The 23844-nt window shown below is 49.1% G+C and overlaps 1 protein-coding gene across 1 annotated transcript in view; it reads right to left on the minus strand.

The window, feature by feature from the left end:
• The window catches only part of GNA13 (G protein subunit alpha 13), a 182689-nt gene that overhangs the window by 74673 nt on the left and 84172 nt on the right, over positions 1-23844 (minus strand). Inside the window, exon 3 of the mRNA XM_069199875.1 lies at positions 14893-14943. Within this exon, the coding sequence (XP_069055976.1) occupies positions 14893-14943 (51 nt within the window). The remainder of the gene's footprint in view (positions 1-14892; positions 14944-23844) is intronic.

Genomic DNA, 23844 nt, shown 5'->3' on the forward strand with positions numbered 1-23844 from the left:
GGGGTTCAAGGCAACCCCAAAGCCACAGCACCATGGGTGAGAGCCTTTGTGCTCGGAGGCCAGAAACAAACCATGCACTGGGTGCAGGTGCTTCACACCTCCCCCCTGCAGGAACTGTAACACCTAGCAGTGAGCCTCAAAGGCTCAGGATTCATGTTACATTGCCCCAGGGCACTCCAGGTAGTGGAGATGCCCGCCCATCCGGACACAGCCTCCACTTTTGGCAAAAGATCGGAGGAGATAATGAGTAGAACACAGAGGAGTCACCCACCAGTCAGGATAGCCCCTAAGGTGTCCTGAGCTGAGGTGACCCCTGCCTTAAGAAATCCTCCATCTTGGTTTTGGAGGATTCCCCAAATAGGAATATGGATGTGACCCCCTTCCTTCAGGGAGGGGCACAAGGATGGTGTAGCCACCCTCAAGGAAAGTAGCCATTGCCTACTGCCCCCCCAGACTTAAACAGAACCCTAAAGTTAGTATTTAGGGGCAACCCTCAACCCAGGAAATCAGATTCCTGCAACCTGAAGAAAGAAGGACTGCTGACCTGAAAGCCCCGCAGAGACGACAGACAACAACTGGATTGGCCCCCAGCCCTACCGGTCTGTCTCCAGACTCAAAGATCCTGTACAGTGACGCATCCAGTGGGACCAGCAACCTCTGAGGACTCAAGAGGACTGACCTGCACCTAAAGGACCAAGAACCTCCCAAGGACAGCAGCTCTGTCCAGAAACAACAACCAAACAAGCAACTTTAAAGAGACTCCACTTCCCGCCGGAAGCGCGAGTCTTCACACTCTGCACCTGACATCCCCGGCTCAAGGTCAGGAGAACCAACACCGCAGAGAAGACTCCCAGGGGACTCCAACGACAGACACTCCAAGTCGACCTCCGTGCCACTCCCTTTCAACCCCCACAGCGATGCCTGCATAGAGGATCCAGAGGCTCCCCCTGACCGCGACTGCCTGTAACAAAGGAACCAGACGCCTGGACCAGCACTGCACCCGCAGCCCCAGGACCGAGAGGAACCACCTACCAGTGCAGGAGTGACCAGCAGGCGGCCCTCATCCTATACCAGTCAGTGGCTGGCCCAAGAAGCCCCACTGTGCCCTGCCTGCATCGCCAGAGTGACCCCTGGGTCCCTCCATTGCTTTCAAAGCAAAACCCAATGCCTACTTTGCAGACTGCACCCGGCCGCCCCTGTGTCGCGAAGGGTGTGTTTTGTGTGCCCCCGTGCACTACAAAAGCCCCCTGACCTGCTCCCCGAGGACGCAGGTACTTACCTGATAGCAGACTGGAACTGGAGCACCCCTGTTCTCCATAGGCGCCTATGTGTTTTGGGCCCTCCTTTGACCTCCGCACCTGACCAGCTCTGTGTTGCTGGTGTGGTGGCTTTGGGGTTGCCTTGAAACACCAAGGATGGGCTGCCTATGCCCAGGAGACTGAACTTGTAAGTGCTTTACTTACCTGAAAAAGTAACCAAAACTTATCTCCTCCAGGAACTGTTGATTTTTGCACTGTGTCCACTTTTGAAATAGCTTGCCATTTTAACCTTAACTGTGTTTACTACTGTTTTAAATCAAAGTTCTATACTTACCTTTATGAAGTACCTTAAAATGTATGTACTTACCTAAACTCTTGAATCTTGTGGTTCTAAAATAAATTAAGAAAATATGTTTTTCTATATAAAAACCTATTGACCTGGAGCTAAGTTTTTGAGTGTGTGTTCTCATTTATTGCCTGTGTGTGTACAACAAATGCTTAACACTACCCTCTGATCAGCCTACTGCTCGACCACACTACCACAAAATAGAGCATTAGTATTATCTAATTTTGCCACTATCAACATCTAAGGGGAACCCTTGGACTCCGTGCACACTATCTCTCACTTTGAGATAGTATATACAGAGCCAACTTCCTACACATTGCATTTATAACAACCCACCGAGCTCAAGCAGCTGCTCCATGTACTAATATACAAGGGAGACAGCTGAAAACACAAGCACTCTCAAGGAGAGCCTCACAGGGAAAAAAAAAAATGTTCCTAGAAAGGACATGCTGCGTGGCCTACAACTAATAAGCCCAGAGAAAAGAATGTAAGCAAATGTGAGTAACAAAACACAAGGCCAATGGTAAGCAATGGGTGGAAATCATTCATAGTTAATCTTTCAGTACATCTCCAATAGGTCTTTGCAACTAGACAGCTGTGTTGTCAGGTAGGCTGTGACTGGGCAAAGCACCAAACGGCTGAGAGCTCCAACTAGACAATTAATAAATAAAAAAAGGAGAGAAAGGACCAAGACGCAGACATATCCAGATACAACCATCAGATGGCAGAATAATGAAAGCATGTCAAAAGAGAAGATTCACCCTGTAACACTAAGAATTTCCCAGTTAAGGGGAAAACATGAGGGTGCATGAGATTCTAATACACTACAGACTACAAACGGTGCTAGAGATAAGTATCATCTTCCATTTGCAACATGTATTGTTTTAGATAGTATGCTAAGCATGACTAAAGCAGCACCACTTTACGTATAATAATGTGGTTGATGGACAGGACCAAAAGGACTACTGAATACTATACTTAACAGTTTGACCCACTTGTGCCCTTTTTTTATGTGCAAGAATATCCACACACCAAAGTTTAGTGAAAGTGTGGCCAGATGTTGATGTTGCAATTGTGCTTGTATCCATTGAAAGAATGTTCCCCAACAATGCCACGGTGGTTCCCTTCTTGTGAATAAAGCATGCATCAAATGTTCGCTCCAAGTTACAAAACGTCACACAGTGGATGTTCTTTTAATAGCTATGGCACTACACCAGCAATCAAACAGTCTCTAACTTATTTGTCCACTGTTGCAACAGCTTTACATACGGCTCATACTGTTCAAGATGGGCTGGTCATTAATTTTATTTAAAACAGTGGGTCCATTAAGCCTTTATTGGAAGGTGCATTTCACAACCTACTGCATCTGCAATTAATTCCAGAGGTATTGCATTCACACCACTCCCACATAAAGTCTGCCAGGGTTATCAACCAGCATTTGTATAGCACAGCACTGTCACCCCTAGGGATATCTGGGCGTTGAGGGTGCAGTTTTGGTCGAAAAGCCAAGTGCTAAGGTTCCTTCTGAAGTCCGTCAGAGAGGGACCTGTTCAGGGATGGAGGGGCAGGTTATTCCAGGTCTTTAAGGGTGGCATCGGGGAAGAAGCAGTCCCAGCTGTAGCAAGAGAGAGCTAGAGAGAGAGAGAGAGCGAGAGAGAGAGCGAGAGAGAGAGCGCGAGAGAGAGAGAGCTAGAGAGAGAGAGAGAGCGAGAGAGAGAGCGAGAGCTAGCGCGAGAGAGAGAGAGCTAGCGCGAGAGCGAGAGCTAGCGCGAGAGAGAAAGAGAGAGCGAGAGCTAGCGCGAGAGCGAGAGCTAGCGCGAGAGAGAAAGAGAGAGCGAGAGCTAGCGCGAGAGAGAAAGAGAGAGCGAGAGAGAGAGCGAGAGCTAGCGCGAGAGAGAAAGAGAGAGCGAGAGAGAGAGCGAGAGCTAGCGCGAGAGAGAAAGAGAGAGCGAGAGAGAGAGCGAGAGCTAGCGCGAGAGAGAAAGAGAGAGCGAGAGCTAGCGCGAGAGAGAAAGAGAGAGCGAGAGAGAGAGCGAGAGCTAGCGCGAGAGCGAGAGCTAGCGCGAGAGAGAAAGAGAGAGCGAGAGCTAGCGCGAGAGAGAAAGAGAGAGCGAGAGCTAGCGCGAGAGAGAAAGAGAGAGCGAGAGCTAGCGCGAGAGAGAAAGAGAGAGCGAGAGCTAGCGAGAGAGAGAGAGAGCGAGAGCTAGCGCGAGAGAGAGAGAGAGAGCGAGAGCTAGCGCGAGAGAGAGAGCGAGAGCGAGAGCGAGAGAGAGAGAGCGAGAGCTAGCGCGAGAGAGAGAGAGCGAGAGCTAGCGAGAGAGAGAGAGAGAGCGAGAGCTAGCGCGAGAGAGAGCGAGAGCTAGCGCGAGAGAGAGCGAGAGCTAGCGCGAGAGAGAGCGAGAGCGAGAGCGAGAGCTAGCGCGAGAGAGAGCGAGAGCTAGCGCGAGAGAGAGCGAGAGCTAGCGCGAGAGAGAGCGAGAGCTAGCGCGAGAGAGAGCGAGAGCTAGCGCGAGAGAGAGCGAGAGCTAGCGCGAGAGAGAGCGAGAGCTAGAGAGAGAGAGCGAGAGCTAGCGCGAGAGAGAGAGCGAGAGCTAGCGCGAGAGAGAGAGCGAGAGCTAGCGCGAGAGAGAGAGCGAGAGCTAGCGCGAGAGAGAGCGAGAGCTAGCGCGAGAGAGAGAGCGAGAGCTAGCGCGAGAGAGAGCGAGAGCTAGCGCGAGAGAGAGAGAGAGCTAGCGCGAGAGAGAGAGCTAGCGAGAGAGAGAGCGAGAGAGAGCGAGAGAGCGAGAGCTAGCGCGAGAGAGAGAGAGCGAGAGAGCGAGAGCTAGCGCGAGAGAGAGAGAGAGAGAGAGAGCGAGAGCTAGCGCGAGAGAGAGAGCGAGAGAGAGCGAGAGCTAGCGCGAGAGAGAGCGCGAGAGAGAGCGAGAGAGCGAGAGCTAGCGCGAGAGCTAGCGCGAGAGAGCGAGAGCTAGCGCGAGAGAGCGAGAGCTAGCGCGAGAGAGCGAGAGCTAGCGCGAGAGCTAGCGCGAGAGAGCGAGAGCTAGCGCGAGAGAGCGAAAGCTAGCGCGAGAGAGCGAAAGCTAGCGCGAGAGAGCGAAAGCTAGCGCGAGAGAGAGAGAGCGAGAGCTAGCGCAAGAGAGCGAGAGCGAGAGCTAGCGAGAGAGAGAGAGAGAGAGCGAGAGCTAGCGCGAGAGAGAGAGAGCGAGAGCTAGCGAGAGAGAGAGCGAGAGCTAGCGAGAGCGAGAGCTAGCGCGAGAGAGAGCTAGCGCGAGAGAGAGAGCGAGAGCTAGCGCGAGAGAGAGAGCGAGAGCTAGCGCGAGAGAGAGAGCGAGAGCTAGCGCGAGAGAGAGAGAGCGAGAGCTAGCGCGAGAGAGAGAGAGAGCGAGAGCTAGCGCGAGAGAGAGAGAGAGCTAGAGAGAGAGAGAGAGCTAGAGAGAGAGAGAGAGAGCTAGAGAGAGAGAGAGAGAGAGAGAGCTAGCGCGAGAGAGAGAGAGAGAGAGAGCTAGCGCGAGAGAGAGAGCTAGCGCGAGAGAGAGAGCTAGCGCGAGAGAGAGAGCTAGCGCGAGAGAGAGAGCTAGCGCGAGAGAGAGAGCTAGCGCGAGAGAGAGAGAGAGCTAGCGCGAGAGAGAGAGAGAGCTAGCGCGAGAGAGAGAGAGCTAGCGCGAGAGAGAGAGAGCTAGCGCGAGAGAGAGAGAGCTAGCGCGAGAGAGAGCTAGAGAGAGAGAGAGAGAGCTAGCGAGAGAGAGAGAGCTAGCGAGAGAGAGAGAGAGAGAGAGCTAGCGAGAGAGAGAGAGAGAGCTAGCGAGAGAGAGAGAGAGAGAGAGCTAGCGAGAGAGAGAGAGAGAGCTAGCGCGAGAGAGAGAGAGAGCTAGCGCGAGAGAGAGAGAGAGCTAGCGCGAGAGAGAGAGAGAGCTAGCGCGAGAGAGAGAGAGAGAGAGCTAGCGCGAGAGAGAGAGAGAGAGCTAGCGCGAGAGAGAGAGAGAGAGCTAGCGCGAGAGAGAGAGAGAGAGCTAGCGCGAGAGAGAGAGAGAGAGAGAGCTAGCGCGAGAGAGAGAGAGAGAGAGCTAGCGCGAGAGAGAGAGAGAGAGAGCTAGCGCGAGAGAGAGAGAGAGAGAGCTAGCGCGAGAGAGAGAGAGAGCTAGCGCGAGAGAGAGAGAGCTAGCGCGAGAGAGAGAGCTAGCGCGAGAGAGAGAGAGCTAGCGCGAGAGAGAGAGAGCTAGCGCGAGAGAGAGAGAGCTAGCGCGAGAGAGAGAGAGCTAGCGCGAGAGAGAGAGAGAGCTAGCGCGAGAGAGAGAGAGAGCTAGCGCGAGAGAGAGAGAGCTAGCGCGAGAGAGAGAGCTAGAGAGAGAGAGCTAGAGAGAGAGAGCTAGCGCGAGAGAGAGAGCTAGAGAGAGAGAGCTAGCGCGAGAGAGAGAGAGAGAGCTAGCGCGAGAGAGAGAGAGAGAGAGCTAGCGCGAGAGAGAGAGAGAGAGAGAGAGAGAGAGCTAGCGCGAGAGAGAGAGAGAGAGAGAGAGAGAGCTAGCGCGAGAGAGAGAGAGAGCTAGCGCGAGAGAGAGAGAGAGCTAGCGCGAGAGAGAGAGAGCTAGCGCGAGAGAGAGAGAGAGCTAGCGCGAGAGAGAGAGAGAGCTAGCGCGAGAGAGAGAGACAGCTAGCGCGAGAGAGAGAGAGAGAGAGAGCTAGCGCAAGAGAGAGAGAGCTAGCGCAAGAGAGAGAGAGAGCTAGCGCAAGAGAGAGAGAGAGAGCTAGCGCAAGAGAGAGAGAGAGAGCTAGCGCAAGAGAGAGAGAGCCCTAGCGCAAGAGAGAGAGAGCTAGCGCAAGAGAGAGAGAGCTAGCGCAAGAGAGAGAGAGAGAGAGAGAGCTAGCGCAAGAGAGAGAGAGAGCTAGCGCAAGAGAGAGAGAGAGAGAGAGCTAGCGCAAGAGAGAGAGAGAGAGAGAGCTAGCGCAAGAGAGAGAGAGAGAGAGAGAGCTAGCGCAAGAGAGAGAGAGAGAGAGAGAGCTAGCGCAAGAGAGAGAGAGAGAGAGAGCTAGCGCAAGAGAGAGAGAGAGCTAGCGCAAGAGAGAGAGAGAGAGAGCTAGCGCAAGAGAGAGAGAGAGAGAGCTAGCGCAAGAGAGAGAGAGAGAGCTAGCGCAAGAGAGAGAGAGAGAGCTAGCGCAAGAGAGAGAGAGAGAGAGCTAGCGCAAGAGAGAGAGAGAGAGCTAGCGCAAGAGAGAGAGAGAGCTAGCGCAAGAGAGAGAGAGCTAGCGCAAGAGAGAGAGAGAGAGCTAGCGCAAGAGAGAGAGAGAGAGCTAGCGCAAGAGAGAGAGAGAGAGAGCTAGCGCAAGAGAGAGAGAGAGAGAGAGCTAGCGCGAGAGAGAGAGAGCTAGCGCGAGAGAGAGAGAGAGCTAGCGCGAGAGAGAGAGAGCTAGCGCGAGAGAGAGCTAGCGCGAGAGAGAGAGAGCTAGCGCGAGAGAGAGAGCTAGCGCGAGAGAGAGAGAGAGCTAGCGCGAGAGAGAGAGAGAGCTAGCGCGAGAGAGAGAGAGAGCTAGCGCGAGAGAGAGAGAGAGCTAGCGCGAGAGAGAGAGAGAGAGCTAGCGCAAGAGAGAGAGAGAGAGAGAGAGAGAGAGAGCTAGCGCAAGAGAGAGAGAGAGAGAGAGAGAGCTAGCGCAAGAGAGAGAGAGAGCTAGCGCAAGAGAGAGAGAGAGAGAGCTAGCGCAAGAGAGAGAGAGAGAGAGCTAGCGCAAGAGAGAGAGAGAGAGAGCTAGCGCAAGAGAGAGAGAGAGAGAGCTAGCGCAAGAGAGAGAGAGAGAGCTAGCGCAAGAGAGAGAGAGAGCGCTAGCGCGAGAGAGAGAGCGCTAGCGCAAGAGCTAGCGCGAGAGAGAGAGCGCTAGCGCAAGCGCGAGAGAGAGAGCGCTAGCGCAAGCGCGAGAGAGAGAGCGCTAGCGCAAGCGCGAGAGAGAGAGCGCTAGCGCAAGCGAGAGAGAGAGAGCGCTAGCGCAAGCGAGAGAGCTAGCGCAAGAGAGAGAGAGAGCTAGCGCAAGAGAGAGAGAGAGCTAGCGCAAGAGAGAGAGAGAGCTAGCGCAAGAGAGAGAGAGAGCTAGCGCAAGAGAGAGAGAGAGTTAGCGCAAGAGAGAGAGAGAGTTAGCGCAAGAGAGAGAGAGAGTTAGCGCAAGAGAGAGAGAGAGTTAGCGGGAGAGAGAGAGTTAGCGCAAGGGAGAGAGTTAGCGCAAGGGAGAGAGTTAGCGCAAGGGAGAGAGCTAGCGCAAGAGAGAGAGAGAGCTAGCGCAAGAGAGAGAGAGCGCTAGCGCAAGCGAGAGAGAGAGAGCGCTAGCGCAAGCGAGAGAGAGAGAGCGCTAGCGCAAGCGAGAGAGAGAGAGCGCTAGCGCAAGCGAGAGAGAGAGAGCGCTAGCGCAAGAGAGAGAGCGCTAGCGCAAGAGAGAGAGAGCTAGCGCAAGAGAGAGAGAGTTAGCGCAAGAGAGAGAGAGAGTTAGCGCAAGAGAGAGAGAGAGTTAGCGCAAGAGAGAGAGAGAGTTAGCGCAAGAGAGAGAGAGAGTTAGCGCAAGGGAGAGAGTTAGCGCAAGGGAGAGAGTTAGCGCAAGGGAGAGAGTTAGCGCAAGGGAGAGAGCTAGCGCAAGAGAGAGAGAGCTAGCGCAAGAGAGAGAGAGAGCTAGCGCAAGAGAGAGAGAGAGAGCTAGCGCAAGAGAGAGAGAGAGAGCTAGCGCAAGAGAGAGAGAGCCCTAGCGCAAGAGAGAGAGAGCTAGCGCAAGAGAGAGAGAGCTAGCGCAAGAGAGAGAGAGAGAGAGAGAGCTAGCGCAAGAGAGAGAGAGAGCTAGCGCAAGAGAGAGAGAGAGAGAGAGCTAGCGCAAGAGAGAGAGAGAGAGAGAGCTAGCGCAAGAGAGAGAGAGAGAGAGAGAGCTAGCGCAAGAGAGAGAGAGAGAGAGAGAGCTAGCGCAAGAGAGAGAGAGAGAGAGAGCTAGCGCAAGAGAGAGAGAGAGCTAGCGCAAGAGAGAGAGAGAGAGAGCTAGCGCAAGAGAGAGAGAGAGAGAGCTAGCGCAAGAGAGAGAGAGAGAGCTAGCGCAAGAGAGAGAGAGAGAGCTAGCGCAAGAGAGAGAGAGAGAGAGCTAGCGCAAGAGAGAGAGAGAGAGCTAGCGCAAGAGAGAGAGAGAGCTAGCGCAAGAGAGAGAGAGCTAGCGCAAGAGAGAGAGAGAGAGCTAGCGCAAGAGAGAGAGAGAGAGAGCTAGCGCAAGAGAGAGAGAGAGAGAGCTAGCGCAAGAGAGAGAGAGAGAGAGAGCTAGCGCAAGAGAGAGAGAGAGAGAGAGCTAGCGCGAGAGAGAGAGAGCTAGCGCGAGAGAGAGAGAGCTAGCGCGAGAGAGAGCTAGCGCGAGAGAGAGAGAGCTAGCGCGAGAGAGAGCTAGCGCGAGAGAGAGAGAGCTAGCGCGAGAGAGAGAGCTAGCGCGAGAGAGAGAGAGAGCTAGCGCGAGAGAGAGAGAGAGCTAGCGCGAGAGAGAGAGAGAGCTAGCGCGAGAGAGAGAGAGAGCTAGCGCGAGAGAGAGAGAGAGAGCTAGCGCAAGAGAGAGAGAGAGAGAGAGAGAGAGAGAGCTAGCGCAAGAGAGAGAGAGAGAGAGAGCTAGCGCAAGAGAGAGAGAGAGCTAGCGCAAGAGAGAGAGAGAGCTAGCGCAAGAGAGAGAGAGAGAGAGCTAGCGCAAGAGAGAGAGAGAGAGAGCTAGCGCAAGAGAGAGAGAGAGAGAGCTAGCGCAAGAGAGAGAGAGAGAGAGCTAGCGCAAGAGAGAGAGAGAGAGCTAGCGCAAGAGAGAGAGAGAGCGCTAGCGCGAGAGAGAGAGCGCTAGCGCAAGAGCTAGCGCGAGAGAGAGAGCGCTAGCGCAAGCGCGAGAGAGAGAGCGCTAGCGCAAGCGCGAGAGAGAGAGCGCTAGCGCAAGCGCGAGAGAGAGAGCGCTAGCGCAAGCGCGAGAGAGAGAGCGCTAGCGCAAGCGAGAGAGAGAGAGCGCTAGCGCAAGCGAGAGAGCTAGCGCAAGAGAGAGAGAGAGCTAGCGCAAGAGAGAGAGAGAGCTAGCGCAAGAGAGAGAGAGAGCTAGCGCAAGAGAGAGAGAGAGTTAGCGCAAGAGAGAGAGAGAGTTAGCGCAAGAGAGAGAGAGAGTTAGCGCAAGAGAGAGAGAGAGTTAGCGGGAGAGAGAGAGTTAGCGCAAGGGAGAGAGTTAGCGCAAGGGAGAGAGTTAGCGCAAGGGAGAGAGCTAGCGCAAGAGAGAGAGAGAGCTAGCGCAAGCGAGAGAGAGAGAGCGCTAGCGCAAGCGAGAGAGAGAGAGCGCTAGCGCAAGCGAGAGAGAGAGAGCGCTAGCGCAAGCGAGAGAGAGAGAGCGCTAGCGCAAGAGAGAGAGCGCTAGCGCAAGAGAGAGAGAGCTAGCGCAAGAGAGAGAGAGTTAGCGCAAGAGAGAGAGAGAGTTAGCGCAAGAGAGAGAGAGAGTTAGCGCAAGAGAGAGAGAGAGTTAGCGCAAGAGAGAGAGAGAGTTAGCGCAAGAGAGAGAGAGAGTTAGCGCAAGGGAGAGAGTTAGCGCAAGGGAGAGAGTTAGCGCAAGGGAGAGAGTTAGCGCAAGGGAGAGAGCGAGAGCGCAAGGGAGAGAGCGAGAGCGCAAGGGAGAGAGCGAGAGCGCAAGGGAGAGAGCGAGAGCGCAAGGGAGAGAGCGAGAGCGCAAGAGAGAGCGAGAGCGCAAGAGAGAGCGAGAGCGCAAGAGAGAGCGAGAGCGCAAGACAGAGCGAGAGCGCAAGAGTGGATGTGCACGAGGGCAATTGAAGAGGAGTGCAGGTGTCTTGAGGGTAGCTGGAAGTTCAGTCAATGGTTGATGTAGGCCAGTCCTTGATTGTGTGGAGCTTTGTAGGCATGCGTGAGGATCATGAACTGGCATCTCTTTTGGGTGGGGAGCCAGTGGAGGTTTCTAAGGTGGGGGGGTGATGTGTGTCTATTTGCGGAGGTTTAGGAAGAGTTTGGCGGCAACATTCTGTAAGGACAGGAGCCTTTAGAGGAGCTGGGTAGAAATTCCAGCGTAGCAAGTGTTGCAGTAGTTTAGGCACCTTGTGAAGAGGGCCTGAATGACAGTCTTTCTGGTGTTGACTGGGATCCATTTGAAGACTCTGCAGAACATGAGAAGGGTTTGGAAGCAGGAGGAAGCTGGTCCGTTGGCTTAACGTTTCATGGTCAGTTCGCCGTCGAGGATGATGCCTAGGTTGCGTGCCTGGTTGGTGGTGTGGGTGTTAGTTCGAGTTCTGCTGGCCACCAGCTGTGGTCCCAAATGGATGTGCTCTTACCAAAGATCTGAGTTTGAGGCAGTCGTTCCTCATCTGTTTGGCTATGTTGGTCATGGCATTGCAGAGGTTGACTTTGGAGATAGAGGGGGTCTCGTTGAGCAAGAGGATTGAGCGTCATCAGCATAGGAGATTACGTTAAGTCCGTGGGATCTGAAGTCTTCAAGGGGGGTTATGTAGGAGTTGAAGAGAGTGGGGCTGAGGGATGATACTTGGGGTACGTCGCATATGACGTCCTTGAATTCGGAGGTGAAGGGAAGCAGCCAGATGCTCTGTGTGCGACCTGTAAGTAAAGCAAGCAGATGTTGTGGAATGTCTACAGATGTGGTGTGAGACGGTGCCGAATGCAGCAGAGAGGTCGAGAAGGAATACAGTCAGTTTCCTTGTGGCCAAGGAGAGATCTTATGTCGTCTGGAAGCGATCAGCGTGGTCTCAGTGCTGTGGCTGGAAAAGATTCCTAACTGTGAGGTGTTAAGTAGGTGGCTTTGTTCCAGGTATTCAGTAAGTTGTTGGCTTTCTCAAGTACTTTGGCTAGGTAGGGGAGCAACGAGACCTATAATTTTTGGTATCGCTGGGGTCAGCAGCAGGTGTCTTTAGGAGGGGTGTGACCTCTGCATGTTTACATTTGTCCTGGAAGGTTGCTGAGGAGATGGGGGTGTTGATGCTGGAGGGTGGAGGCTGGATTCAGTAGGTGTCTCGGAGTAGGTGGAAGGCCATGGTGGTCCAAGTGGTGAGGGGAGACCAGGTGATAGCTCAGCTGGGTTGAACTGGTTGGGTGATGTTGAGAGCTTCGGGCTGAGGGTCGAAATTGTTGCAGATGGGGGCAATCTTGCTGTAGAAGTAGTCTGTAAGGGTGTCGCAGAGTTCTTGGGAGGGGTGGATGGTGTTCTCTGTGGCTGTGAGGTTGGAGAATTCCTTGACTATTTTGAGTAGTTCCTTCATGTGGTTGGCCGCAGTGACAATGCGGGCTGTGATGGCTGCTTTCTTGGTTTCCTTGATGCGTAGGTGGTAATTCCTGAGGGCTGCTTTGTGAGCTGTTCTGTGGGAGGGGTTCCTTGTGGTGCGCCACCATTTCTCTGTTGGGCTTGATGGTTCTGAGCTCTGGCGTGTACGAGCTGCTGTTTTGTGTTTTTTTTTTAGGTTTTTGCTAGTTTCAACTGGATGATTGTATTGATGCAGTTGGTGATCCATGCAGTGAAATTCCGGACGCTTGGTCAAGGTCTGATGACGCTTCAGGTTGGGTGGTGCTCAGGGCCTGTGTCCACTCTATCTTGGTTAGCTTGCTCCAGCAGCGGCAGGAAGAGCTGTAATGCTCGGTGATGGTATACCTAGCGTTGGAGAAGGTGAAGTGAACTATGGCGTGGTCAGTCCTGGTGAGCTCTGAGACATGGATGGATTTGAATCGGATGCTGGTGGTGAAGATGGCATTGAGTGTGTCCGGCCTTCTGGGTGGGTTTGGTGACCAGCTGGGTGTGGCCAATGTTGTTCATGTTCTCTAAGAGGGTGATTGAGTTGAGTCATTGGGGTCGTCAACATGGAAACGGAAGTCACACAGTAGGACGCAGTGGGAGTCAATGGCTAGGAGGGTAATGAGGTTATGGATAGCGTCGCAGAAACCTGATCGGGAGCCCAAAGGTCTGTATAAGAGGGTGCCCCTTGCCGTGGTCTTGGAGTCTGTCTGCGGTTGGAATGTCTATGAGAGGTGTGGGGTTGGTGACCTTGCATTTGATTTGTTTTGTTGAAGATGACTGCGATGCCCCCACCAGGTTTGGCGGTGCCAAAAGAATTTTTTTTATCTTGCATACTTCATGACTAGACACCAAAACAGAACATAAATGATTACTAATTGAAACTGGGAAATCTTAGCACTCAAAATTAATGCTAAGTCAGCCAAACTTATCAGGAAACCTTATCTAATTTGTTGGCTACAACCTAGACTCCTGATTCCCTAGGACTTTTCATTAAAAGACAATGGATGTTCCAACTGAAGGAAATGAGCAGACAGTGGTCATCTGATCATGATCTAATAAAATCTGCCAAGAAGAAACATTCAACTTGGTTGTCACAGTACGCTGGCCATGCACATGACTCCAAATCTGGCAGCCAACAAAACAGTATGCACGTCTCCCCTTACCGTACTCGCTAGATTTGAGGGGAGTTGGTATGCAACTGCAAAGAAGGATCATCAAGGTATTGTCTGGCCAACTGCAACCAATATTTGTTCATCTTACTAGTGTCCTCAAAATTCAGTAAAAACACTTTCATCTAATATTCAAAAAAGGATGGATGCACAACTTCGAATTCTGCTATACATTTGCGTTTTGAGGGCAAATACAACTGGAGTATTGAGTCAAGAGTTTGAAGATGTGCAGTAGAAAAATAAATCGTAGCGGGAAATGCATTTTACCTGAAAAAGTCTTAAGCTTCTCTTATTTGAACTAGGATAGGGATACATTAGACTCAAAATCTAGTAGCAATGTTTCAGTGGTCAATGAGTCTACAACATGTCTTATTCCCAGTTGACAAGTAGATTTGAGCTGAATGGTTTACTAATGTAACTGAATTAGGTTTTGGTTTTATTGAAAACTTGAACTGCCCTTCAGTTCATTTTTTGTTCATCATGTAAATTGTGCCTGGATTATATAATTTAATGTGCAGAGCTATCATGATTAACAGATTTATAGTTTCTATATAATGGGACCAGCTTCAGTCTCAATATTTACGTCTTGCTTTTAAATGTACTGGTTTCACTGGGATCAGTTTTACTCTTGTATGCATGCCTTATTGTAATGGGTTTATTAATAAATAAAAATGAGCAGGCAACCTGGACAATAACTTTACTACTACTAGTGATGCGCTGTGAGTCACTGGGCACATGCGAATGAGACTCCTCCCAATTCTGAAACAAAGTCTACAAAAAAAAATAAGTTGCATTAATCCGAATCCAACACTAGATGGCAGAAGGGAGCAGAGCATGTGATCTACAACAGTGGTTCCCAACCTGTGGTCCAGGGACCCCTGGGGATCTGGCGAAGCCCCCCTCAGGGGGTCCGTGACTGCTGAGAAAATGTTATATTAACGGACTAGTAAAGTGTATATAAATAAAGTGGTTAAATGTATAATTGAAATTTTTAAAACGTACTGTAAATGTTAAGGAATTTGAAATTGGAGGCTAAAAATTAAAGTAGTATCCTCAGATTGATTCGTGAGAGCAGTGCAGGGGCATCAAACAATTTAGTATAGATGATGTGTGGCTTCACTTGAATTTAGAAAAGTTCCAACTAGGCTTCCAGTAATGACTGTGGGGGGGGGGGGGGGGGGGGTGTTGTCGAACCACTGTTCTACAATATGCACAGCGGGCCTCTGGGTTTGCCTGCAGGCAAAGTAATTTACCCATGTGTAAGGAAATGCCTCCTTGGCATGGTTACCCCCTAACGTTTTGCCTTTGCTGATTCTAAGTTATGATTTTAAAGTGTGCTGGGGCCCTGCTAACCAGGCCCCAGCACCAGCGTACTTTCCCTAAACTGTACCTTTGTCTCCACAATTGGCACAACCCTGGCACTCGGGTAAGTCCCTTGCAACTGGTACCCCTGGTACCCAGGGCCCTGATGCCAGGGAAGGTCTCTAAGGGCTGCAGCATGTCTTATGCCACCCTAGGGACCCCTCACTCAGCACATGCACACTGCTTCACAGCTTGTGTGTGCTGGTGGGGAGAAAATTACTAAGTCAACATGGCACTCCCCTCAGAGTGCCATGTCAACCTCACATTGCCTGTGGCATAGGTAAGTCACCCCTCTAGCAGGCCTTACAGCCCTAAGGCAGGGTGCACTGTACCACAGGTGAGGGCATATGTGCATGAGCACTATGCCCCTACAGTGTCTAAGCAAAACCTTAGACATTGTAAGTGCAGGGTAGCCATAAAGAGTATATGGTCTGGGAGTTTGTCAAACACAAACACTTTGAAAACAAACCATTATTCTTCTTGTGAGCTAACTTACTTGCTCTCCAAGTTTATCCAAGTTGTCCAGAAAATACTTCACAGATTCTCCCTAAGAAAAGAAAAAAATAGATGTTAGTGCTCAAGATGTTCAATCATTAATCATTCTAGAATTCTACATTCTTAACTATATTAACATGTACTGTTTATTTGCCTTTAGTGTAAACAACCAAACAGTTTAGCTCATTATTCAATTTACTATTTTCAGTAAATATTTCCCCATTTGAAAAAACCTTTTTCAAGCCAACTATGCTAAAATAAACATGTAACATAAAAAATACAATGCATGAAAGGTAAGTTGTGTATCATGATCCAATGTTGCATCTCCTGGGCCTGTTGACATTTACAAACCAAGAGGCTGAGGGGTTTAGTCATCAAGATGAAAACAGACACACACACACAGACAGAGACAGAGACACACACAGACTTCCCCCCGCCCCCATTTAGATAAGGAACGTTATAGTGAGGTTTTGAATGTACTTGTGAAAAACATAGAACTTCAGCAGTTAAAGAGTTATTTCAAGTAACTATAACTTGCGTCATAAGATAAATACAGCTCGCGCCCCACCATTCAGTTTCTTCAATAATTTGACTGCTAATGTTTTTGGTATTTTTATTGACGTTATAAATGTGGTCATGAGTGCTGTAATATCTGGGGTCATTATCAGTGCATTGCGAGGGTACGAGTTATGGTTACATTAGGCTGCGAGTTATAGTTACCTGAAATAACTATAACTGCTATAAATGCTTTACACATTCAGGGCCACTGTAAGTATGCTGCAGAGAGGACCAAATTATGCAGCAAGAGAAGGCAAATTATGCAGCATAATCCAGAACATTCTGAGATGGTATTACTATTTTATTTTGTCATTTTTACAAAGGCAAATTAGTGTCCCCTCATTAGTACCAGTAAAAGGCCCAAATACAGCAATAAGCAACTGAAAGGTGACCTGCTAACCTTTCGAAAGAAACTTCCACTACCACACTCGTAGCAGTGTAGTGGAAATTTATTTCCAAAGGTTAGCAGGTCACCGTTCTCCTAACCATGGTACCTTTTTGATCTGTTTGAGCTACAACAATTTTAATCTGCAGATAATACAGCAAATAATTTTGCGGCAAATGCAGTCAATTGTTAATTATACAGAAAATGCCCAGGCTGCAATCATCACTATAGGCCCTACGTATAATTTATATACATAGATAGTATAATACATACACAGCATGATCACTTTTGCTGATGAGACTTTAAGAGTTCACTAATCTACCATTAAATGGGTATAAATAGGTATACTTCCTTTTTGACTATGCTTATAGTTGGTTATCTTTTAGTCAGAGATCCCCATTATCAGGGCCTATTGAGTATGACAGGCATGCATCAAACCAAGGTCAGTGGAAGTCTAGCGGAGCGACTGTCATTGATCCTTGTTTGATTTATGCCAGTGGGGGGTGGGGGGGATGGGGCAGAGAGACTTTTGCAGGTCATTTGAGGGGCAGCGTTAGACCCAATGCCTAGGTGGGCCACCTCCCACCCATTTCTCTGCAAAACAATCCTGGGTCTATCGTGGGCTTCTGTACCCCTCACCGGGGGTTGGAGGTGCCCTAAGGGGTGCAAAAAGACTTTTGAGTTGGGGGCTGGTGAACATTGGCCTATTGCTTTGGGGGGTCGGGGGGGGAGGGGGGGGGGGGGGGGGGTCATTGAGTGCTGGAACACAGAAAAAAGTACCTCTGCCAAGGATTGGCAAAGCCAATAGGCCCCCAGGTTCAGCAAACAACCATTGTGGAATGTATTTTCTTGCAGTAAAAGACAAAGCATTCCAAGGCGGTCCTCGTGCATGCATAACATACACACATAATGACCCTCTTGTAATGCTTGTTTGGTTTATAAAAAAAACTATTCTAAGATGGCTGCCAAGTGTGCACATATGGTGGCCATCTTGAAATGTTTTTTTCGTTTGCCGTAAGAAAATACGTTCTAGTATGGCTTTTCATAAAGCAAAATAATAAAATTCAAAGACAGCCACCATGCCTACATACATAGGCATATACAGGAGACCATCTTTGAATGAACTATTCAAAGATGACTACCAACACAGCAGCTGGTTTCTGAGTGAGAAAGATACAACTTACCCAATAAAAACAATGAAACCAAAATGCTCTTTACAGCATAAACACAAAAATACAGGGGAAGCCATTAAATCACAAGCAAGGAACTGAGCTAAACAAGAAAGGCAATGAATAATGAGAAAAGGGCAGACCCAAAGTTCACTCTGACTATATTGGATTTAACAGCTTTGTTGCTCACATATGGGAGACCTACAAATACATTCATCAATACTTCTGAGGTATTGAAGCCTTCCTGTACTATTTCAAAGAGTTTGGCTGCCCACTCAAACAGTTTAAAGCTCTTACATTAAGGCAGCCCTGCATGTAAGTGTTCTGACGCTTCCTAGGGGGATTGGGAGCCAGGCTAGTCTAAAATGAGAGACAAACTCAGCTCACATTTTGGCAAACCAATACAGCTTGACCACTGAGGTATGCCTGTGAGGGGATTAGAAAGCACAAAATGTTTCACAGCTCCAAGATCCCAACCAGTAACAGAATTAATGCTCTGTTATTGCATCGTGAAAAGGGGTATACAATAAAGTTCACATCAAAATTGAACCAGACAACATAATTTACTTCTAAGGGTCTACTGGCAGAACCTCTCTCAAGAACTTAAATGCACAGTACACTCGAGCAGCAGACAATCCAATGTAGCCTAAATCTACTTGTACTAAAGAGTCAACATGAAGAACCACAATCAAGTAATACCAAAGGAATATCTTAGTACGCATCATGGCCCAAGTTTATGCCAAACGGCAGGTCAAAAATACACCTTCCACTACGGTTTGCTTAAGTATTACCTGCATTTCAGAGAGGAAAGCTTGGAGTTCCATTGTACTAACTGTGTATGATTATTCACAATACAATCTAACCTAACCACAAAATAAGTATATTGTCATTTCATAAGAAGCATTGGCATAGCTAATAGGTCTCGCTTTTGGGAACTTATAAGCGGTTAGCCACAGCTATTGGCTTTGCCAAAATCTTTGACCGGCCATTTAACACACACTAAAAGGTGACGGGTGAACAATGAATGAAATAGGCAGTATTAGAAAATTAAACTCTCAAAAATGTGCAGGCGGGCAAAGGGTCACACCGTATATATTAAAAAAATAAATAAATACGTCGGATAGTGGCAACGGTGAGCCAGAAGTGCAACATGAAATCCTGAAGTCCATGGTGGTCACCTTTTATCAGACACGTTCACGGTGTGAGGGGGCTGCCTTAATGCCTCAATCGCTCATTATACAGGACTGCAGATGTCTTATGTCGAGGGCTATGCAGCAGCTCGTGGTGCTCCGTCTTTGGCAGCCACCCCCAGCCCTTTTGAGGCCCGCAGTAGTCTGTTCGGGACACTTGTTGATGAGCTCTGCATCATGTCTGTCCCTGCTGCTGCCTGCCCACGAGGTTATTGCTAGCAGCTACAGCCAAACATACAAACGCACACACAAACATACACATATACACAGACATGCACATACACAAACATGCACGGAAACATGCACACAAACACATCAGAAGCTCAAATATATGCAGACAAACATGCACACACAAACATATCACACAGAAAAACGTACACACACACACAAATACAAGCAAGTGCACAAACACGCACATGCAGAAAAAAGCACACACAAGCATACACAGATGTCAGAGAGAGGCAAGGTGCTAATGGTAGCAGGCCTCTTCCATGGCATCCGAAGGATCCAGACAATACCTTTTGAGAAAAACAGCCTCGGTGAGTTGCTTAGTTTATGATTATTTAAGCTTACCAGCATAGCGGTCAAATAGCAGAATTAACCAGTTCCTTAAAACAAAAATAAACCTTGCATAATGTAACTGGTGCTCATGTAACCCTCTCCAATACCTTTGGGCTGTTTGTATAAAGCAGCCCAAAAAAAACATACTGCAGCATTGCAGCAGAACTTGGAGCCCCCCTGAACTAATAACCGCCATTGATTTCAGTGGGTTCACGTCACAAACTTCTGCTTTCGCAGCAGTCCATGACGGACTATAACCTGCAGTTGTCAAATACGTATGTTTTGCATTTAAAACATTAACTTTGGTGATTTATTTCTGATACAGTGTTTCAAAGGAAATGTGTTTTAGGCTGGCTACACAGATTTCTTTGAAGTCGTATCTGCATAGTTATGCTTGAGGGAGGGACTAGCGCTATATTTGTGGCTTGCACTGTGCCACACTATATCAATAACAAAGGTATGCAGTTCCTTCCAGGCCAATATTAGGCCATGGAGAAGAGTAAAGGGGGTGTGGGGAGGTGGGAAGATGTCTGAACAGAACCCCAAGAAGTAGAACAGAAAACTGTTATTTTAGGAAGAGAAGCCCTCACACCCCCCAATGGGTGCCATGCTTTATCATAGGGCTTGCTCCTCGAACTGGCCCTGCAGTGCTCGACGGGCACCCTCAAGGGGACTCTTGGGCGGAGATCTTTTCCCCCCACTTTTTCTCTTCTCCATGGCCTATTACTCGCCGAACTGCATACTTTGGTTATTGATATATTGTTTCTATTAGCATGTATGCTGGACTTTGAAGCGCTTCTGGCACCCCAGCCCCCCCTTTGGGTTTTTGGAATTGCATTGTGCCACTCCATACTTCAGGGTGGCAGGTTTCTTTTAGGAGACCGTGTAAGAGAGACACTACCAGCAGGAGGGAGGGGTGGGGGAATAAAGCTGAATAGTTTCTAGTTGTTTTGCGAAAGGAGAGGTGTAACTGTAAAGATTGCTATCACTCTCCTGAACTGCATATGGTCTTGTTTGGGAACATTCAGTGAATTGGTGTAAATCTGTGCAGTAGAAAAATGGCAAACAAAGCATGTTTAATGTAAAAAAGTTTAAATAAATCAGCAGGTACTTTTAGCAAAGGCACAAACACAGCGTTGAATGAAAAGAGTGAGTATCTGCTTGTATTTTAAAACAAACTTCGCAGTGCGTTTGTGCAAACTGAAAATGCAAGTAGGGAAGAGGACGGCAACGCAAGCTGGTTTCAACCTTATCAAAATGTCTCTCTTCAGTGCATACAAAGAAGAGGCAGGGGTGACAGGGTGTTCAGTCTGCACTGACCTATTCGACTTTAGCTTCAAAATCAGACACTAATCGAGAAAGAGCACGCACCTCTGGCTCCCTGGGAGGAACGAAAGAAAAAGGAGGGACAAAGAGGCAGGACTGACCACTTGCAAGCAAGGGTTTTTAAAGGACACAATTAAATATCACAATCTCTCTCGAAAGCAAAGTGCATGCGCTAGCGGTGATGAGCTCGTGCAGGCGAGACCTAAAAAAACAGGAACAGTGAAAAGTTAGGTGTTTGGTCTAAGATTCAAACAAGGACCAAACACAAGAACAGAAGAACGAGTTACTTTACCTTCGGTAATGCCTTTTCTGGTGGATACACTAGCTACCTGTGGATTCCTCACTCATTGAATTTTCCCCATGCGCCAGCTTCCGACAGAATTTTTCTTCCTAGCTTCTGTACGTCGACGAGGACGTCACAATTGCCCACGCGACGCCGTCTGACGTCATACAGGCAATAAGAGGTCCTCGCCGGCGTGCTGACGTCAGTCCCAAAAAATATTATGTGCCTCCGAGACGAACAGGCAAATACTAATAAAATATATATACAATTGAAACAAATGCCTCAAATAAAATCTTATATCATAACATTTAATTAAACCAAATCGAGAAAACATCAGCATAAATATGTAAATACGCAAAAATACATACATATAAACTATATATAGCTACATCACGAATCTCTTTTAAAACAAAATATATATATATATATACACATATATATACACACACACACACATATATATATATATATATATATATATATATATATATATATATATATATATATATATATATATATATATATATATATATATATATATATATATATATAAAAACAGCATATTACCAACAGGAGCTCACCCAAGGATAACTTGGTAAGACCAGACAGGCAACGGGGAGGCGGGTGGGACCGTGAGGAATCCACAGGTAGCTAGTGTATCCACCAGAAAAGGCGTTACCGAAGGTAAGTAACTCGTTCTTCTGATGGATACAACTACCTGTGGATTCCTCACTCATTGAATAGAGTCCCAAAGCAGTACCGCACTCGGTGGAGGGTGCCTGAATGGTCAAACCAAGAAATCCTGCAGCACCAACCGTGCAAAATGGCCATCCTCCCAACCTCCGAATCCAAGCAATAATGCTTTGCAAAAGTGTGGAGGGATGACCAAGTTGCGGCCTTGCAGATGTCAACCACAGGAACACCCCTAGCCAAGGCCGAAGAGGCCGACTTAGCTCTGGTGGAATGAGCTCTTATTCCATCAGGGGGTTCCTTCTTTGCCAAAGAGTAACACAGCTTAATGCAAAGAATGACCCACCTGGAGAGTGTTCTCTTGTGGACTGCCCTTCCTCTCCTCTTTCCCACGTACCCGATGAAGAGTTGATCTTCCAATCTAAACTCCTTCGTTCTGTCGACAAAGAAGCTCAGTGCTCTTCTCGGGTCCAAGCGATGCAGTCTTTCTTCCTCTTTCGAAGGAGGAGGAGGAGGATAAAAAAAAGAGGAGAGTGTAATAGACGGACCCATATGGAAGGGTGAAACAACCTTCAGGCAAGAAAGCAGCCTTGGTCCTCAACACCACCTTATCCCCATAGAAGGATGTATAAGGGGGCTTAACAGAAAGAGCCTGTAGCTCACTCACTCTTCTAGCTGAAGTAATAGCAACAAGGAAAACAGTCTTCAGAACCAATAGCCTCAAGGGGCAAGAATGCATTGGCTCAAACGGTGAGCCCATAAGAAACGTTAAAACTAGGTTCAAATCCCACGGAGGCATAATGAAAGGAGTGGGAGGATATCTATCAGTGAGGCCTTTTAAAAACCTAAATACTAAAGGAGATTTAAATAAAGAAGGCTGGTCAGGCAGACACAGAAAGGCTGACAGAGCCGACAAGTAGCCCTTAACTGTCGCAACTGCACAACCCCTCTGTGCCAGGGACAACGCAAAAGACAAGATATCCGATAAGTGGGCACGTAAGGGATCAATTTGCTTCTCTCCACACCAATTCACAAATTAAGCACACCTGCTAGCGTAGATAGATTTAGTGGAGTGTCGCCTGGCCGATAAAATAACATCCACTACCTCAGGTGGGAGAGAAAAGGAACTCCGGTTGCCCCGTTCAATCTCCAGGCATGAAGGTGCAGGCTCTGGAGGTGGGGGGTGTAAAACCTGCGATTTCGAGAGGAGGTCTGCCCTGTGAGGGAGACTGAGCGGGGGGCACAGAGAGAGTTGGAGAAGATCTGAATACCATACCCTCCTTGGCCAATCCGGAGCTATTAAGATGACTTGGGCCCGGTCTTGGTGAATTTTCCTCAGAACCCGAGGAATCAAAAGGTATTGGGGGGGGGGGTGACACGCGTAAAGCAGCTGGTCGCACCAGGACATCTGAAACGCGTCCCCCTACGTTCCTTGCACCGGATACTGGAGGCTGCAGAACAACTGGCAGTGTGTGTTCTCCCGAGTGGCAAAAAGATCTACCCGAGGGAATCCCCACATCAGGAGGATATATAGGGCTAGATCTGGATGAAGACGCCACTCGTGATCGGTCGAGAAGTGCCGACTGAGACTGTCCACACGCACGTTCAAGACTCCGGCCAGATGGTTTGCTACCAAGCAAATCCGATGGTCCCTTGCCCAGGACCATAGCCGCAGAGCTTCTCTGCAGAGAAGGTACGACCCTACTCCCCCCTGCTTGTTGATGTACCAAATCGCGGTAGTGCTGTCCGTCAGGACTTGAACTGACTGACCGCGAAGGGAAGGGAGGAAGGCCTTGAGAGTCAGGCGTATCGCCGCAATTCCAACAGATTTATGTGAAACATCTGTTCCACTGGAGACCAAAGACCTTTGACCTCCAGGTCCCCCAGATGAGCTCCCCACCCTAGAGTGGAAGCATCCGTTATCACTGTGGCCACTGAAGGAGGCAGTGAGAACGGCCTTCCTTGGGAAGGGTTGCCGTCCGCAGCCCACCATCGAAGATCCACTGCAGCGTCCCTGGAAATCTTTACCGATCTTTTGAGATCCCCTTTGTGCGGAGACCACTGCTTTCGGAGGCACCACTGAAGAGCCCTCATGTGCCAGCGAGCATGAGTGACCAACAAAAGGCAAGAAGCAAACAGACCGAGCAGACGAAGGACCTTGAGGACTGGAATGACCGCTCCACTTTGAAACATTGGAACCAACGCCTGAATGTCCCCAATCCGCTGAGGCAGAGGGAAGGCACGATTCAATGTTGTGTCCAGTACTGCCGATATGAACAGGAGGCGCTGAGAGGGCTCCAGGTGAGATTTGGGCACGTTCACTGAAAAGCCCAGATCGAACAACTGGGTTGTCGACTGCAGGTGACGCAGCACGAGCTCCGGAGACTTGGCTTTGATCAACCAATCGTCTAGGTAAGGAAATACCGCTATCCCCTTCCTTCTGAGCTCTGCTGCAACCACCGCCATCACCTTCGTGAAGACTCGAGGTGCTGAAGTAAGACCAAACAGAAGGACTGCAAACTGAAAGTGCTGCGATCCCACCACAAACCGGAGATACTTCCTGTGCGACTTGAGTATCGGGATATGAAAGTAAGCATCCTGCATGTCGACAGACTCCATCCAATCTCCTTCGTTCAAAGCCAAAAGCACCTGAGCTAGGGTCAGCATCTTGAACTTTTCCTGTTTGAGGAACCAATTCAAAATCCTCAGGTCCAGGATTGGTCTCAACCAACCATCCTTCTTGGGGATCAGGAAGTATCTTCAATAACAACCCTGACCCTGTTCCTGCTCT

This window comes from Pleurodeles waltl, chromosome 7 (genome assembly GCF_031143425.1).
Source record: "Pleurodeles waltl isolate 20211129_DDA chromosome 7, aPleWal1.hap1.20221129, whole genome shotgun sequence".
NCBI lineage: Eukaryota > Metazoa > Chordata > Amphibia > Caudata > Salamandridae > Pleurodeles > Pleurodeles waltl.